This window comes from Lepidochelys kempii, chromosome 2 (assembly GCF_965140285.1).
Source record: "Lepidochelys kempii isolate rLepKem1 chromosome 2, rLepKem1.hap1, whole genome shotgun sequence".
In the NCBI taxonomy this organism is placed as follows: Eukaryota; Metazoa; Chordata; order Testudines; family Cheloniidae; genus Lepidochelys; species Lepidochelys kempii.
The window spans coordinates 82,165,019-82,182,545 of record NC_136381.1 but is presented as its reverse complement, the minus strand read 5'-3'; the positions used below and the strand labels follow the sequence as shown (position 1 = coordinate 82,182,545).

The window sequence follows — 17,527 nt, the reverse complement described above, 5'->3', positions numbered from 1 at the left end:
ATCTCCCAAAGCTCTCCATTATCCATTACAAAGTTAGTACCACATTCTTCTGAGTGCTTTTCCAGTAGCTGTGGAAAAGGGAACAGTCATTACTAAAATATTTTGTAAAAAAATTAAAGAATGTTCTTAATTATGCAATTTGTCTTTTGTAAGTGTTCACTGTGAACTCTATATTGTAAATAGTTGGAGACTTACAAGACTTGACTGTATTAACTTTATTTGGATTGCTGACACTTAGTCCGTAAGGAAGCGCCTTGTTGAGTGTTTTCCTGAATGGTAATTGTTTTTGTCCTTCTTGCTTGTCTTAAAAGATTAATTTGTTTGCAAATGTATTGATTCTTCATGTAATTGCAGGTGTTGTTTCCATGAGATTTGACAGTTTGATGAATTGCTTTATGCATCCATAAATACATTTTCCTTTCATAGAACTTTACAGAAGGAACCTGTAGAATGTGATCTCAGTGATTAGTGATGTTCGCCAGATTACCCCGGTTTCAAATCCAGTTGTATAACCTGGCATTAGCAACAAGTTTCTGTATCTCTGCCATGCAGATGTTAGTTTCAGAAGACAACTGTGAAAAACTTATCAGTAGATTCTTAGCTCCAGTAGTGGGGAACTTGTTAAATTTCTTTGGGAGACTTGTCTGAATTGTCTCTGTAAAGCAGGGATTCTCAAACTGGGGGTCAGGACCCCGCAGGGGGTCGCGAGGTGGCAGCCTCCACCCCAAACCCCGCTTTGCATCCAGCATTTATAATGGTGTTAAATATATAAAAAAGTGTTTTTAATTTATGGGGGTGGGGGTCGCACTCAGAGGCGTACTATGTGAATGGGGTCACCAGTACAAAAGTTTGAGAACCACTGCAGTGTAAAGAAACTTCAGGTACCTGATATGAGACTGAAATATGTCAATTTGTTATAACTTTTAAGTGTGATTACCATTATTATACTTCATTTATTCAGGAAGGCTCTCAATCAAGAGTAGGAGGAGAGACTGACATGGACTACACATATGTTAGTGAAAGCATGCTATTAAAAATGAAAACCCAAGAGCAGAAAGGAGAAAGCAGTCCAAGTATGTATTTTTCTCCTCTTCACAAATTGATTGAAAATTGGTTGATGATACAGTATAGTTTGGTTTGTAGCATTACGGTAGCATTGAGGTAACTATTACAAGTTTATCATGATGGTTTAAACCATTTTCTGTTGAAGTCAATAGAAGACTTTATATTGAGGTCAAAGACTTGGATAGGGTTCATAGTTTATGGCTAAGATTGTGCTTCCTTTCTACACTTCTTTAAACAAATTAAATATACCTCATATAGTACTTGTCTAACCTGAAATAAACATGTTAAATATTTAAGTACTGTCATGACACAAAAAATACCCCATTATTGACCCTATCAAACTTATTTTATCTGTAGAAAGATCTCATTTTTAATATGCTAAATATATACAATTATAATGTGTGCGTGTGTGATTTTATAAAGATATATATAAAAATTATTTCATGTCGTATATAAATCAATTTGACTATATTTAAAATATCTAAGTCAGATGGAGGTCTGTTATCATTCACCAGTAAAGAATAACGATATTTGTGTTTGGATAACTCCACAATAGCAGCTATCAACAAAATATCTTCATTCATGCAGTGCTACGGTTGAGGATTTATTATTGTGAAATCACTTTTTCGTCTATACACTTATATCAATCAAGGTATCTTTCTGAGGTAGGAAAGCAGAATCCATATTAAAAGATGAAGAACAAGGCGCACACAAATTAAGGGAGTTGACCAAGCTGCTGTAGCGAGATAGTGACAGAGCTGGAAGTATAGTATAACCCTGTTCTTTTGACTAATGTTCCACCAAAAATATGTTTTGTTGAAAGACTGATTTGGATGTTCATTCTGACCTTTTTTACAGAGGGAGAAAGAAAAATGAATGATAGCTTAGCAGAAATGTTTGATCGGACATCATATGAAGAATATAAATCGTGTCTGGAAGAGGATAGTTCTTCAGCATGTGATGAAAAAGAAAATCCTCTTGAGGAAGAGGAGGAAAATGAGGAAGTGTTATCAGCAAGCAAACTAATGAGTAAGTAGTACACTTGTTTTTCCTTTAATTATACTATTAATAATTTGGTCAAACTAAACAAGAACCTATCTTCTTAACTGGGACACAATCCCACTAGAAAAAGAAATATACCAAATAAGTGATTATTTTGTTTATCAGAAACTCAAAGGAATTCATTCACTATTCCAGGATTTTAAGAGAATAGAGAGCTATTTAAAAACTACTGCATTAAGTAACTCATTTAGCATTCATACAGAAGCAGGGAAGCATCGCAGAAGTTAACATAGGGGCTGTACAGTTGGATGCCTGTTCTAGGAATCACTGATTCTTGGTGTTAGTGAGTTGATTTGGTTGCAGTTACTAACTCAATTTAATGTGGGGGGGGGCGATAATTCTTTTTTCAAGGAGCTCTTTCTAAGACTATTTGAATACTTTGCATCCTAGCAACATCTCTCTTCTTTGTGCTCTTTTCCCCAATCTTCCTCATTCCACTTTACATCTCCTACTATTATCTTTTTACTTTTCACTTACACACTATTTTAATCCTCTTGCTCACCCATTCCATGCTTCTCGTACTGCAAGTATATTGTATCTGTTGCCTCAAAGCAGATTATGTATTTCATGAAGCTTGATCTCAGTGCTGTCATTCAGCACGAGAGGACAAATAGATAATTGTGAAATATTAAAATTGAAAAATCTACAGGTGGTTTTGGTTCAGTTCCATAATGGTTGACTAAAATAGTTTTATGCAATTTGTGCAGTATATCTCGCTCAATCATTTTATGGTCATTCTGTCTAGGCAATTCAGTAACAGACTTATGGCATGTTTTTATTTATTTACAGAGCATGAAAATAAACAAGATAAAACCAAGCAGAAAGCTTTTGTGGAGCCATATTTTAAAAGTGATGAAAGGTAATGCAACATTTTTTATTAATGTAGGAAGATTAGGTTTTCCCCTCTGAAGAGACCTTATCCTTTCATAAAATAAAACTGCTAAATCATTCCATACAAAGAAGCTGAAGGTGTACAAATGGAAAAATCTCTGTATGAATTCTGGTGGTTATTACAAAGAAAGAAGATGAATCAGAAAGAGAAGCTACAGAACATTGGAAGAGAAGAATCCTTGTCACTTTTTAATAAAGAGACAGAAATGTTACTCTTTTTCTAAAAGCATGTTTCTATAATCTGTGATGTTTTTCCAAACACACATTGGCTCAAGTTACGTATTACCATGTTTATTATGGTAGTGCCTAAGGGCAAGCTGAGAATGGGGCCCTATTATGCTAGGCACTATATAAATGTATAGAGTAGTAGATGATTCCTGCCCCAGAATGTTCACAATCTAAATGGACAAGAGAGACACAAGGTTGGGGAAGGGATATAACATACAAGGAGACTAAACAATTTGATGGTAGCAAACATCAAGTATGTTCCATGACTGGCAGTGGGGGAGTGGTACTTAGGAATGGATCAGCTAAATGGAAAGAAGAAAAAAGGGAAGGAGAGAAAGGGGGACAGGGCAGGGGAGAAGAAGGTAAGGAGGGGCAGGTATGGAGTGAAGCTGAGGTGAAGAGACTGGAGAGTGTGAAGAGTTTGAGTAAACAGGCTACCTGCCCAAGGAATAGAGAGTCCGAGAACTTCCTACAGTTCTGAGTGGAATGTCCAAAGCTGAAAAAAGTCCCTGCTTTGGCTGGTCCTGTTGCTACTTGCTGGAGTTGCTGACTAGCTCCTGTATGCAATTCTCCTCCAAGGCCAAAAAACATACTGATTTCTTATAAGTGAGGGTTTTTTCAGTGTGTCAATTATTTATTTATTTATTTATTTAATTTATTTTAAATCAAGCTTTTTGAAATTCCTGTGGACGTTAAATAAGGAACGTTCAACAGACCACTGTATATCTTAGTGCCTTTCTCCATTCATCTCCTGTTTTCATAATAACCTGTTAGTCTTCATTTCATAATACCATTAAGCATGCAGTTTATTGTCTGGCTCACACATCTATTCTATACCCAGCCTGTTTTCACTTTGCAGAGGAAATAGACTGACATTGTGTCTTGCTAAAAAGAAAATGCAAAGTTGAAAAATCCCATACAGTTGGCTCAAACAGAGGTAGAAACATAATGGCACTCGTGAAGCATTTACTAAAAAAACTGAAACCTTAAGTTGGGCAGGCGATGAGTTAGTACTATTCAAGGTTTTTAAGTAGAGCTGAGATGTTCAGCAGTTCCTCTTTCACATAAGGGCCTAGATACGTGTAAGACAACTTACTTTAAAAAAACACTGCAACTTCTTTTGGCTACAAATTATTCCTTTGTGTTCAGATGTGAAAGATAGCTTTTTATATGGCAGTTGTCAGGAAGCTGAAGTTTTTTCAAATAATCTGTTAGATTGTCCCAGTGAAATCCTATTATTTCCTTGCTGCTGTCTGCTTCATTGGGTTAATGAACACCTTAACTTCCCAAGGAAATACAGTATCAAGTGAAAACCTAGGCTATGTCTGCACTGCGCTACGCTGCAGACTGTGTGGTGGGTGAATCACAGCGTGCACCAGAATGTTGCACTCTAACTGCCCCATGTGGATGCTGCTGGCATGAACTAAAAGGTGCCTGCATTGCATTAACATAGTCCTGTTTGAAAGAGTTGAATGGGAGCAGTTAGAGTGCAACATTGTGGTGCACTCTGCAATTAACAAATCCTGTAGTCTGCACTGCAGAGTCGTGTAGACGTGCTTCTAGTGACTCTTTCCTTTTGCCTTTCAGAAAAAATACTGTGTTAGGTTTTCCTCATATTGAGGTTGTTCGGAAGAGAGAAGAGAGAAGAAAATTGCTGGGCCATACCTGTAAGGAATGTGAAATAGTAAGTAAAACTCTAAGTTTTGGTCAGTCTTGCATTCTTTTAACTTGTTTGGTACCAGAGACCTGAAATGCTTCTCAAATTGAAAACATAGACGCATGAGTACTGGTAAATCAAGTGGCAAAGAAGTCAGTTGTACTAAAGCTGTTGGCCACGGTAGAGATCCATAATAAAAATTAGGTACTGTAATAATGAAAAATAATTAGATAAAACAACATCTTGGAATGATAGCATTGGCATTTACTTACTTATCTTTCCTGTATCTGCTCAAAGGAGTAGGCATTGCAAATCGTCATGTCAATGAGGCCTCAGTTAACAAAAATAAATCAACTAGCCCAGGGGTTCTCAAACGGGGGGGAGGTCGCGAGCTATCAGTCTCCACCCCCAAACTCTGCTTCACTTCCATCATTTAATAGTGTTAAATATAAAAAAGGTGTTTTTAATTTCTGTGGTGGGGGTCACACACTCAGGCTTGCTGTGTGAAAGGGGTCACCAATACAAAAGTCTGAGAACCACTGAATGGTTGATCCACCAGTATCTTAGCAAGAGTGTGGTAGCACTACTTCTGCTAAAGCTCAGAGATCCAGAATTGGGTCCAAGATAGAATTGTAATGTTAAGGTGCACTTCATGGTATATTCTTCATGTTTTGTTTTTTCTTTCTGAATTTATATACAGGAACAAGTATTCAAACAAAATTGCACATGCGTGTATATGTACAAATGCGTACAAAATTTGCCTGTCAAAATTGCAGATTGAAAATTTAGCCCTCTGCAACTGCTTGTTATTCTGAAAATAACATATGATTTGTCAGTACCAACTATTATAGTATAGTTTTGCACATTGACTGTCAGAGCAGCAGTCTGACTCTTAGTGATATCTGGTTCATATCTGCAGTGCCCAAAACTTATACGTGTAATGTTGTATAACTCACCAATTCTTAGACTAAGCAACAAGTGTAATATAAAGTATAATGTAAGGCAGTGGTCCCCAAACTGTGGGGCATGCCAGGGGGGCCCAGAGGAATGTTCAGGGGATCGTGCGGCAGGGCCAGGCCAGCCCCCAAGGGAGGCAGGGAGGAACACTACACTTCTAGCCCCACTCTGCCCAAAGACTGTCTCTGCCCCCAACCCTGTTCAGCCCCCAGTTGTGCTCTGCCTCAGTCCCACTTTGCACCCTGATCTGCCCCCAGCCCAGTTCTGCCCTCATTCCCTCTCCACCTCAGCTCTGCAGCTAGCCCCAGCTCCTCTGCTATCCCCAGTTCCACCCCCAGCTCTGTCTTCAGCCCAGGCTCCACTGCTGAGGAAGCCTTGGCTGTGCACTAATGGAAGGGTGGGGCATTGACAGATTCCGTTAATGGTAAGGGAGGATGCAACTGGAAAAGTTTGCAGACCACTGATGTAAAGGGTAGAGAAAAAAGTCGTAAAGACATTTTTACATTTTTTTTCTCCCTTTAAAGTAAATGAAATGCTTTCAGACACATGTGTTACCCTTATTTTATGTATATAATAGACTATGCTTCATTTGGTCATTAATATACTTTTCAATCTGCTGGAGATATTGAGCTACAATCTCATACTTCACAACATGTCTGAGGTGTGGATTAATGAGCTAATAAGAGTTCTCATTGAGTTTTATTGCTTAATTTCCACTCTTATTTAGAACCAATATTTTTCTTAACATCCATTCTGTCCAACAGATAGGTAAATTTCTCCAACTGAGTAATGTGGCTTATTAGTATGTTCTTGAACAAAACAAGTTCATGAAAAATCCCTTTGATAAAACCTTCACTAAAATGAGGTTTTAATGCAAATAGTTTTATTTACAGCTGACTGTAAAAGTAAATTCTCTGTTCCAAAATATGTGAAATCTAGAGGGTTTGAATGAAAACAGAGCATTTTAAAAAAAAGCAGCTCTACTCTGTTTCTTGTGCCAAGAGCCATGCATTAACAATTTTAATTTCCTGTCTCTGCATGCTACAGGACTTTTCCTCCCAACGAACCCAGTTCTCGTTATATTTTGGCAAGTAACATCGTGGAAACATTTGTAGACTTTATTTCATAATGTACAAGAGTTAGAATTCTGTTTTTATTCTAATTATTTTTGAGGAAAGGTTTTTTGTTTTTTTTTTTGTTTTTTTTAGTATAAACCATCCAAGATTGTACGGAATGGTTGGCAAGAACATTGCACTAAAATGACTGGATTTGAAAAAATTCTTAACTGAAGCTACCACTTGGTTAATTGTCTGCATACTTTGGTCCATTCAGAGCTCCAAAGGAGAATCAGTGTTGAAAACATAGTCCTCATTAGATAAGAAGCCATTTCCATATCCGTTTCTGGCACCTAACACTACAATATACGTTAACATCAGATTTTGGCTCTCTCATCTTTACTCAATATGTAGATATCTGTAAGAGCTACTCCAAAAAGACTGCTCCCAAACAGAATTTTTGGAAGTTAGTCGTAACTCCCTTTTATATTTTTCCTTGATGATACTGCATTCTTGGTCATGATGACTTTATACACAATTTTTAATGAAAATACATATTTTGTGTTTGAAATGGCATCCTTAATAGGATCCTGACTGCTTGTTTATACTTTTTTTTTTCTATCCTTTAGCTACCCTGTCACTTTAAAAGCATCTGTCAATGTTTTCTTCTGCAGTCTGGCAAATATTCACCCCTGTCACTGGTGTTCTAATGGAGCTAAAATTTAAAAGCCTTACTTTCTGGTTCTTGCAAAATAATGACAATTCAGTTTGTTACTGTTGATTTTTGTTTTTTAATTTCCCCAGAAAATAGTACTATAGCTTTTAAATTGTTTTAATCCCGGTTCACTCCATTCCCCAGCAGTTCAGACAATTCAGTAGTTTAGGCCTAAAATTCGTTTTACAACAAACCTGATAGAGGGGAAAAATATGAGGTTTTTAATATACTGTTTTAAAATTCCTAATAAACTGTTTTAGGACCGTTTAGGATTTAGACCTATTTCTAATTATCCTTAAGTAATATTTAGCTATAATTAATCTGATTGACTGATGTGGATTTTCTTTTTGAACAGACATTGTACAATATCTCTTGTTAATTTAGTTGGTCTGCTTTTAAAAAAAAAAAAGTTCTTCTGATATGTTTTCTAACATTGACCACTGGAAGTTGACTACAAAATAACCATTACCTGTTTGCTGTTCTGCTTTTCGTCAGCCTATCTATAATCTCAAACACATACTGCTAAAATTCTTTTGTGGATTTGTGTGATGGGGAAGAAATTCTAATCTATCTTTCTAAGCATAGTACTGTAGTTTCAAAGTACATCAACATGTTCTCCAAATGGAAATGAGCAATGTCTAATTTATGTACAGTTATACTAGTTAACAAAACCAGTTTTATAGCACATATAAGACATCTTGGCTGGATGTAAAGGAGAGGGGCAAACATTTTTGCATCAGTAGAGCGAATAAGACACAGGTAGATTCCTGATGTTTAAGTGCTTAGGATTTCTCTCTTGGCAGACTTCGTACCAAAACCTCTGTTCAAAGCAAAAAGTAATTTAAAATTAATCACGTCTACAGATCTAGCTCTTCTGTCTAACCAGCAAACCAGGAGTCTTGCAAGATAGAAAGGGGAAACTCTGACAGTCTTGGTACAGCCCCATTAAAGGACATTCAATCTCTTTAAGACCTCTTGCTTCCTTGATGACCCAAAAAGCCCGCTTGCCACCAGATGATGAGAATCATGTACTAACGGTGATATTTAGAACAAATTTTTTTGTTCTGTCAAATCAGTGCTGGATAACACCAACTCAGCTGTTTATATCTTTTATATCTTATATAATACTTTAATATAAAGTACCTCAGCCTCAGGCAGGCCTGCCCTTACCCCACGCTACAGAAACAGTACAATCGAATTAATCCTCTCTTCATATTACTGTGTGTCATCTCTCATTAATAGCTCTCTCTCTGTGCTGTGGTTGTTTTGCTGTCCATACCACCACCATTGCTGACAGCCTTTCTTTTTTGGTTTTTGACTGTTTTATGTTTTCCCACCAAATATTGAGAGAATTAGTTTGCTAGTATTCTTTAGCATTCCCAGTATGCAGGCCTTGTGTGGCATCTTACTAGCACTAGATGGAAATGGGAAACGAAACAAAACTTTGGGGCACCCCATTAATAAAAGCAATCCTGTACTGGATGAGCATTCCATTTCTTTCATGTCTCTTACTCCAGATTACTTTCTGCCTGGCTGGACTAAGGTAAGGTGACCAGACAGCAAATGTGAAAAATTGGGACAGGGTGGGGGGTAATAGGAGATTATATAAGAAAAAGACCCAAAAATCCAGACTGTCCCTATAAAATCAGGACATCTGGTCATCCTAGACTAAGCTTTTAACTTGTTTTGTCTCTTCTGGTCATACCATTGTAGTATTTTGCTATGATTACTTTCACTCTTTTGATGAGCTCCAACTTTAAAAGTTTGAATAGCACAAGACTGTTGGATTGCTAATTGAATTAAATCATTAATTCAAGCTTTGGAAAGACAGTGCTGGATACATAAATACTGCAGTACGTTATAATGTCTAAATTGCAGACTGGAATTAGCAGGAGCTTTTGGCCAGAAGCCTGGTCTATAATACTAGGAGGATGAAAATTATTCCCTTTCATGATACACATTGGAGCCACTCTAATAAATGACTGAACCATGTAAATCAGACACTTTTTTAAAAAGTTATATATAACTATTGTATTACTCAGGGTGTACTGGAATATATTGTGTTCTTTTTGAAGTCCGTGTCATTGCACTAGTGTCAGTGAAGGCAGAATCTGGTTCAATGTATGTAGGGCAGATTTTCACCCTGATCTAATTCTTTTGAATTGTTCGGCCAGCACAAACAGAATAGAGGCTCACCATAATTCTCCTACATGGGATTCTCCCTGTGAGTGAGGAGTTTCCAGCTGCCATAGAACTAGCTGCTATGCCTCTCTCACTGTAGCCCGTAGCACAGTTGCTGGGGAGGGGAGCAGAGGAAACCAGATCAGTGTACTCCAGCTAGTTCATCAGGGATCATAGGCAGTTGGCATAGGTTACACCAGCTTCTTAGCTGCTCTAACTTTTGCCATGTGTTGCATAGTAAATCAGGGACCCCTACAGCTTTCTCCCTTCTCCGTTGAAACAACCATGAGCTAGATACAGCAGAGAATCTAGCCCATGGACTGTGTGTTTCATTTATACCTGAAAACTCAATTATTTTAAACTGAATATTGCTACTTTTATTGGTCAATTTTGATTCTTCTATTGGTCTCTGTATGTATTCCAATCTGTTTTAAGCCCCAGTTCTGCAGACTTATGTACACGCTTAATTTTGCATATGAGACCAGTCAATAGGACTATTTACATGAGTAGTTACATATGTGTGAGAGTTTTGTATTGTTTGTTTTTGTTTCATATTACAATGTATAAAACTAACACGGTTGCCTGTTTAGGGTGCATTTCTAAAGTTATAGTAATGAAGATGAAATACGTAATAAGTTTAACAAACTAACACTTAAGGTCAGGGACATGCAAATCTAAATCTGTAGTTTTGGCCAGACTCACCAATGTGTATGTATTTAAGCACAATAATCAGTAGTGATAGTGTGATACAAGTAACGTAATTGCCTCTTATGTATCATTGTTCATTTTTATGACCTATTACATATTTTCCGATTTCTGTTTTTAGTATTATGCAGATATTCCAGAGGGGGAGAGAGAAAAGAAGTTGGCTGCTTGTTCAAGACATCGATTCCGCTACATTCCTCCTAGTACACCAGAAAACTTCTGGGAGGTTGGATTTCCTTCCACTCAAACTTGTGTGGAAAGAGGTGAGTATATAAAATTGTTGTGTTGGAAAGTTTGTATGTTTTTGTTTTTAAATTTAATGCTGAGAAAACTGGAGTATTAAAAGCACTAAGATGCTCATTTCATAATTAAAGATTCCCTACACAGCTCTGTCAAATTCCATTTGACCACCAGCTGCTAAAGTCCTGAGTAAATGTTGCCATTTGTTCAATGGCTTCTGGGATATTGGGAAGGGGGAATGTAAAGAGAATTCCTAAGAACTGGGATAGAGTGGGAGGATATGGGAAGAATACCAAAAGAATCCCACCATTCCCTTAAATGGCATAATGGCTTTAAACCATGTACATTTTGTAAGGGGTTGCATCTATATCTTCAAAGGGACTGAAATTCCGAATTAAGAGCCCCATGCATTTCTGAACTCTTTATTATCTAATTACAACAGTACATATACATTCTAAATGTTAATAAATTGTAACTAATTATAGAGGTATGCAGAGCTATCTGTTCTCCAAGGTTTTAAGGTGGATTGCAGGAAAACTTGGCCAGGGATAATTGCTTGAATCCCCATCTTTTCTAAGTAGTAAGTTAGCAAACATATATTATGCATACTGCATGTCACATGAATATGTATTACACATTATATCATGTATGAACATTGGGTAGTTTATGCTAAGCTATACCAATGTCAATTGTATTAGGCTTTTCCCAGAGTTCTGTTCACTCATGCAAAAGTATATCCCATAACACTTTACAACAGCACAACTCTGCTCCTTGGCACAGGCAAATACAAAACCTGTCAGAGACAAGATGTATGAATAGTGTGTTCTGATACAGTTAGTAGGCCATGGAGGTACCTCCTGGTGCCTGGAATGTGGTATCCAACTCAAAGATAAGGAAGGTAGAGGACAATACAGAAAAACGAGATGAAAAAAACGGTACAGACTAGCGGGTTGAGTCTTGGATGATGTACAGAGAGCCTTTAACTTGTAAACTACTGTAGTATAAATATAGGTAGTCGAAAATGCGTACTTTTGAAGCAGACCTTCTGTGTAAGGTGAACGCTGCAAGACTGATTGTCAGTATGTATGTCTCCTTTTCATACTGTACTACTCTGTCTTTGACTAATTAACTGACTAAGCTTTGCTTGAATATTTTCAACATCAAACAACAAGTGTAATTAAGTGACTGGCTTTACCTAGTCAAAAAGTGCTGTGGGATCTTCAGCCCGCTATCAGAAGAGATGGAGTTTTGATAAATGTTCCTTCTAATTTTTTACATCCATGTGCGGAATGAATTTTCTTATGTGCACTAATATGGAGGTGATGTGTGGTGGGGCCGAGGGGTTCAGAGTGTGGGAGGGGGCTCAGGGCTGGGGAAGAGGGTTGCGGTACAGGGGGGTGAGGGCTCCAGCTGGGGGTGCAGGCTCTGGGGTGGGGCCAGGGATGAGGGTTTTGGGGTGCAGGCTGCCCCAGGGCTGTGGTGGGGAAAGAGGACTTCTCATTTCCCTTCTCCCTCCCCCTCACCGCAGCCCCCTCTCGCTGCAGCAGCTTGGGGCTGGGGGAGCGGTGGCATCTCTCTCTCCTGGCCGCAGCAGCTTCGAGGCTGGGGCCGGGGGACAGGAACCTCTCCCTGCCTGCACGGCCCTTGATAGCCACCTGCACAGCTGCGCAGCTTAGAGGGAATTTAGGTTTTGATGTGTAAGGTCTTACGCAATAAACTGTCAAACAATGAGCAGCAGTGCTAATTAAGCTACTTTAAAAGGATAAAGGGTTAAGTCCATTTATAATGTGATATTTGCAATTGTTGTTCAAAAACAGAATGCCCTTATTTAAATGGCTAGTCCTTGGTAATCCCTTGAAGTGATTTTGTATATTTTAATTGTGGGTCACACAAAGTATTTCACCAGCTGCAAAGAAGTAATCTACCAATAAACTTGATTTTAATGAATTTAGTACTTGTGAACAGAGCAAAGTTGACAAATATGAAGGCTAAAATCCTATACTTACCCACAAAAATAAAGCAGAAACAGCAGCCTTTTTTTAGAGTATGATACGTTGTGTCCAGAGAATTATGATACGTTGTGTCCAGAGAAGTTGTATTGCGTGCATTTGATAAATTAGAATGTGGCGAATATGCCTTGTGTTAAATAACTCAGATTTTGCAGTATTTCTATACATCTTGCAGAAATAACTTATTAAAATAAAATATAAAAGCTTCTATTAGGGAGGACAGTGAAATGTGTAATGAGTTGCAAAATAGTTGAACATTTGACAGCCTGATTTCTCAGTAGACCTTCAGTATATTCAATCTGTATTAGCTATTAGGAAACTACTGTAAATCAATATAACTAAATGTGTAATTTTTTAGTGGATAATGTTTTTCATTGGCTGAGGGCATTCTAAATGATCCCTGGCAGGGTCAGACTAGTTTCCAAAAATGAAAAAAATACTTTAAACAAAAAGCTTTGTGGTAGGCAAAATTCAGTGGTCTGTTAAATGAATATTACTTTTGCTTTTATACTGTACCATCTCTTAACCAGATTGTTTTGAAATCTTTACCCTGATTTTATTTTTATTCTTTTAAGGCTATATTAAAGAGGATCTTGCGCCCTGTCACCGTCCAAAAAGAAGGCAGCCTTACAATGTGATGTTTTCTCCAAAAGGCAAAGAACAGAAGACATAAATGATGGGGAAACAAAGCACATAAATGTGGGGAAAGTCTTTCCTGTCATTAGATATTTATAGTTAATATAAACTTGAAATAAAAATACTGTGGATTTTTCCAAAATGATAAATCATTTAATTAGATATGTAAATCATTTCCCTCTTAGAAAGTTCATTTGAAAATCTGAAGTATGTATCAGGAAACACTACTATTTAATGTATGTTTGTTTCATTTTGTGTTAATATGTTTTGTCTTAATTTTGCACCTTTAAGACAGTAGGTCTGCTCCTGTTTCCTCCCATTGAAGTCAATGGCTAAATGCCCATTGGACCATATCCAGACCTGAAGTAAGGTGGGTGTGACTTCTTTGAACTCAGTGGAGTTCTGCCTGCTCATTCTAAGTCTAAATGTTGCTTATAAATTTCAGTGGGAGCAGGACTGGACCTGGTGGGGTGCTTCCATTTTGCACTGGATAACTTAAAGGATTTATCACCTTCCCTTTTTTGTAATAATTGTGATATATCTAATTGCAATAAACAAAGTAGTATTTATTAATGATTTCAACACCTCAAAACTTTATCCAGCAGAGATCCCCATTCATAATTTCTTGTCGCACTGATGCATAACAAAATCGTTCTTACTTCTCCACAATTTCAGTGGTTTAAGTTGGAATTTTAAAATTTTTTGCTCCAGCTTATTATATATGGCTCTTTTTTTTATTATTTTAATTCAGTGTCATCTGTATACCTTTCCTTCATAGTACCCAAAGTTATTGTGTCTCTCACATCACTAGGGATGTCTGAATTGAGGGCAGAGGGTCAATACCATTTGGAATGTATTGTGCCCAGACTCCTCCTGAAGATCTTCAACACTATCCACTAGGCTGAGTGGCCTCTTAAGACATGTAGTCTTGTAAATTTCTATGTTGCACAACAAAGTGCACACGTTGATACCTCACCATATAGTGCAACTGTCTCAGTACTACACTAAATTAAAAGGTGGAATGTAGTATTGTGAAACGTTAAGATGATAGAGATGCAATATTTAAACCTCAGTGGAATGTGTGTACAATGCCAAAGTGAGAGTTTAAAAATACCTCCTATAAACAGCACTATAAGGGAATATTCCTTCCACTCAAAAAGACTTTTATCCAACTTGTGTGAATAACAAAGGCAAAAGAATATAAAGCCAATGGTATTTTTTACACAATTACTAAAACAGCTTTTATTTATGACCACTAATCACAACCATCTATCAATTTAAAAGCTATTTTGCATGTGCTGTGTTATGCCTGGGACATGTCACTTATTTCCATTTTACAGAAGAAAGTTAATACCTACCTCAGAGCAGTGTTGTGAAGATTTTTTTTTTTAATGCTTTCAGATCTTTGCATCAGAAGCTGTAAGTGTAGAGTATGTTTCTAATTAGTTTCAGAAGGGATCTTGGATTGTTAGGGACAACATTATTAGACACCCATTGTAGTAGGCACTATCATAGAATATCAGGGTTGGAAGAGACCTCAGGAGGTCATCTAGTCCAACCCCCAGCTCAAAGCAGGACCAATCCCCAACTAAATCATCCCAGCCAGGGCTTTGTCAAGCCTGACCTTAAAAACTTCTAAGGAAGGAAATTCCACCACCTCCCTAGGTAACACATTCCAGTGATTAACCACCCTCCTAGTGAAAAAGTTTTTCCTAATACACAACCTAAACCTCCCCCACTGCAACTTGAGACCATTACTCCTTGTTCTGTCATCTGCTACCACTGAGAACAGTCTAGAGCCATCCTCTTTGGAACCCCCCTTCAGGTAGTTGAAAGCAGCTATCAAATCCCCCGTCATTCTTCTCTTCCACAGACTAAACAATCCCAGTTCCCTCAGTCTCTCCTCATAAGTCATGTGTTCCAGTCCCCTAATCATTTTTGTTGCCCTCCGCTGGACTCTCTCCAATTTTTCCACATCCTTCTTGTAGTGTGGGGCCCAAAACTGGACACAGTACTCCAGATGAGACCTCACCAATGTCAAATAGAGGGGAACGATCGCACCCCTCAATCTGCTGGCAATGCCCCTACTTATACATCCCAAAATGCCATTGACCTTCTTGGCAACAAGGGCACACTGTTGACTCATATCCAGCTTCTCGTCCACTGTAACCCCTACGTCCTTTTCTGCAGAACTGCTGCCGAGCCATTCGGACCCTAGTCTGTAGCGGTGCATGGGATTCTTCTGTCCTAAGTGCAGGACTCTGCACTTGTCCTTGTTGAACCTCATCAGATTTCTTTTGGCCCAATCCTCTAATTTGTCTAGGTCTCTCTGTATCCTATCCCTACCCTCCAGCGTATCTACCTCTCCTCCCAGTTTAGTGTCATCTGCAAACTTGCTGAGTGTCATCTGCAAACTTGCAATCCACACCATCCTCCAGATCATTTATGAAGATATTGAACAAAACCGGCCCAAGGACCAACCCTTGGGGCACTCCACTTGATACCGGCTGCCAACTAGACATGGAGCCATTGATCACTACCCGTTGAGCCTGACAATCTAGCCAACTTTCTATCCACCTTATAGTCCATTCATCCAGCCCATACTTCTTTAACTTGATGGCAAGAATACTGCGGGAGACCGTGACAAAAGCTTTGCTAAAGTCAAGGAATAGCACATCCACTGCTTTCCCCTCATCACAGTGCCAGTTATCTCGTCATAATGTAGTACTTCAGTGTTTGTTAAATTAGGTTTTTAATTTTAGGGTATCTTCTTTACAGCCAAATTAGACCTAATGACAATCACCTCCACACACATTAGTTGAGATGTCAAACACATTAATGGTTTAAAATGAATTTGATTAAGGAAGTAGGGATTGGCAACACTTGAACTTGTAAACAAATACTTGTTTTTCTAAGGATGCTATTAGCAACAAAGACTGAGGGAAGAGAATAACCAAAAATGTCAAGTATAGATGCCACTCAGAAACAATTATAAGAATAGCTCATTTAGGACTTGATCCTGTAGTCTTAACCCAATATTGAAAGTTTTGCCTGGGTACTAAAGAGTTTGGCTTCTCCCTTCCATGCATCCAGTTAGCTTGTACTTCTGCAGGACATCTTTGTCCACCATTCTGTACTGATTCTTGTATTAAAAAGTAACTGGATGTCTGTTGATTAACTAGAAAACTGGAAAAAGTGTGAAGAGCTGCGTGCTTTATTTTCTACTTCAACCTTCATGCATAGAAATAATATGGTTTTAAAAAAAGAGTGTAGCAGGAAAGGGCTTAACTCCTACTGACCCTGTCCCCACCCAGAACTATTTCTCATTTCTATGTCTTTTTAGATGTGAGAAGGTTCGCGTCTGCTAGTACTACGTCCATCAAATGTTCACAGTGCCAACGAGAGGCCTCAGATAGTTCTCTTGCTAGGGCATAAATGTTAGAGATACCATTCCTATCTCTGGGAGATTCCTATATGTGCATGAGAGGTACTAAGTTGCCTGATCTGTACACCAACACTGAAATAGATTAGACAAGTAGAGTTAAGGTTTTCTGCATATTCAATGACACTGTGCCCCATAAATCTTTAGCTCTAATACTTAATGTTGAAACGTCCCTGCATTTTGATTATTGGATTGTCTGCTATTTTTAATAGTAATTTCTGCTTATTTTAAGATCACTAGTACATACAGTGTTTCTGGTGTTGCTTAAAAAGTAGAAGGGGAGGGATCCCACATATTTCTTCAATACATAAATGTCTTCTGCAATATAAACCAAGGACTCTAATAATGCAGTTTGCTTTAAAAGGCAGTTAATTTCTATGAGGATATTACTCCACCAGAGGACAGCAAGGATCTGCTCACTATTAAAATATGGGGAAGAAACTGCTATTGTACTTCCAGTTAACCAAATCTTTTAGACTTTAGTGAACTATGGGCAATTATTCAGAGATTTGTTTTTTAAAACTTTATTTAGAAAAATAGAAATGGGAGCTAGCTATGTCATCTTCTCAAAGCTCTCATAACCAGGGAGCATGGGTGAAAGTTAATGCTGTTCTAAACAAGGCACATTGCACGTGTTAAAATGCCCCATTTCATTCCTGGGTTTTGAGTTTTGATAAGCAGAAG

At 37.9% G+C, this 17,527-nt stretch overlaps 1 protein-coding gene across 8 annotated transcripts in view; it reads left to right on the top strand.

Moving 5' to 3' along the window:
• RBBP8 (RB binding protein 8, endonuclease) overlaps window positions 1-13,974 on the top strand; it is a 73,739-nt gene extending 59,765 nt beyond the window's left edge. For 7 of the 8 annotated variants that reach the window (XM_073331402.2, XM_073331404.2, XM_073331405.2 and 4 more), the window contains 6 exons: window positions 962-1,073; window positions 1,924-2,094; window positions 2,917-2,986; window positions 4,834-4,930; window positions 10,638-10,779; window positions 13,341-13,974. In XM_073331402.2, the coding sequence (XP_073187503.1) occupies window positions 962-1,073; window positions 1,924-2,094; window positions 2,917-2,986; window positions 4,834-4,930; window positions 10,638-10,779; window positions 13,341-13,438 (690 nt within the window). In that variant the 3' untranslated portion in view covers window positions 13,439-13,974. Of the gene's footprint in view, window positions 1-961; window positions 1,074-1,923; window positions 2,095-2,916; window positions 2,987-4,833; window positions 4,931-6,907; window positions 6,948-10,637; window positions 10,780-13,340 lie in introns of all 8 variants that reach the window. The other variant, XR_012157245.2, reaches the window with a different exon arrangement.
• Window positions 13,975-17,527: the final 3,553 nt, after the last annotated feature.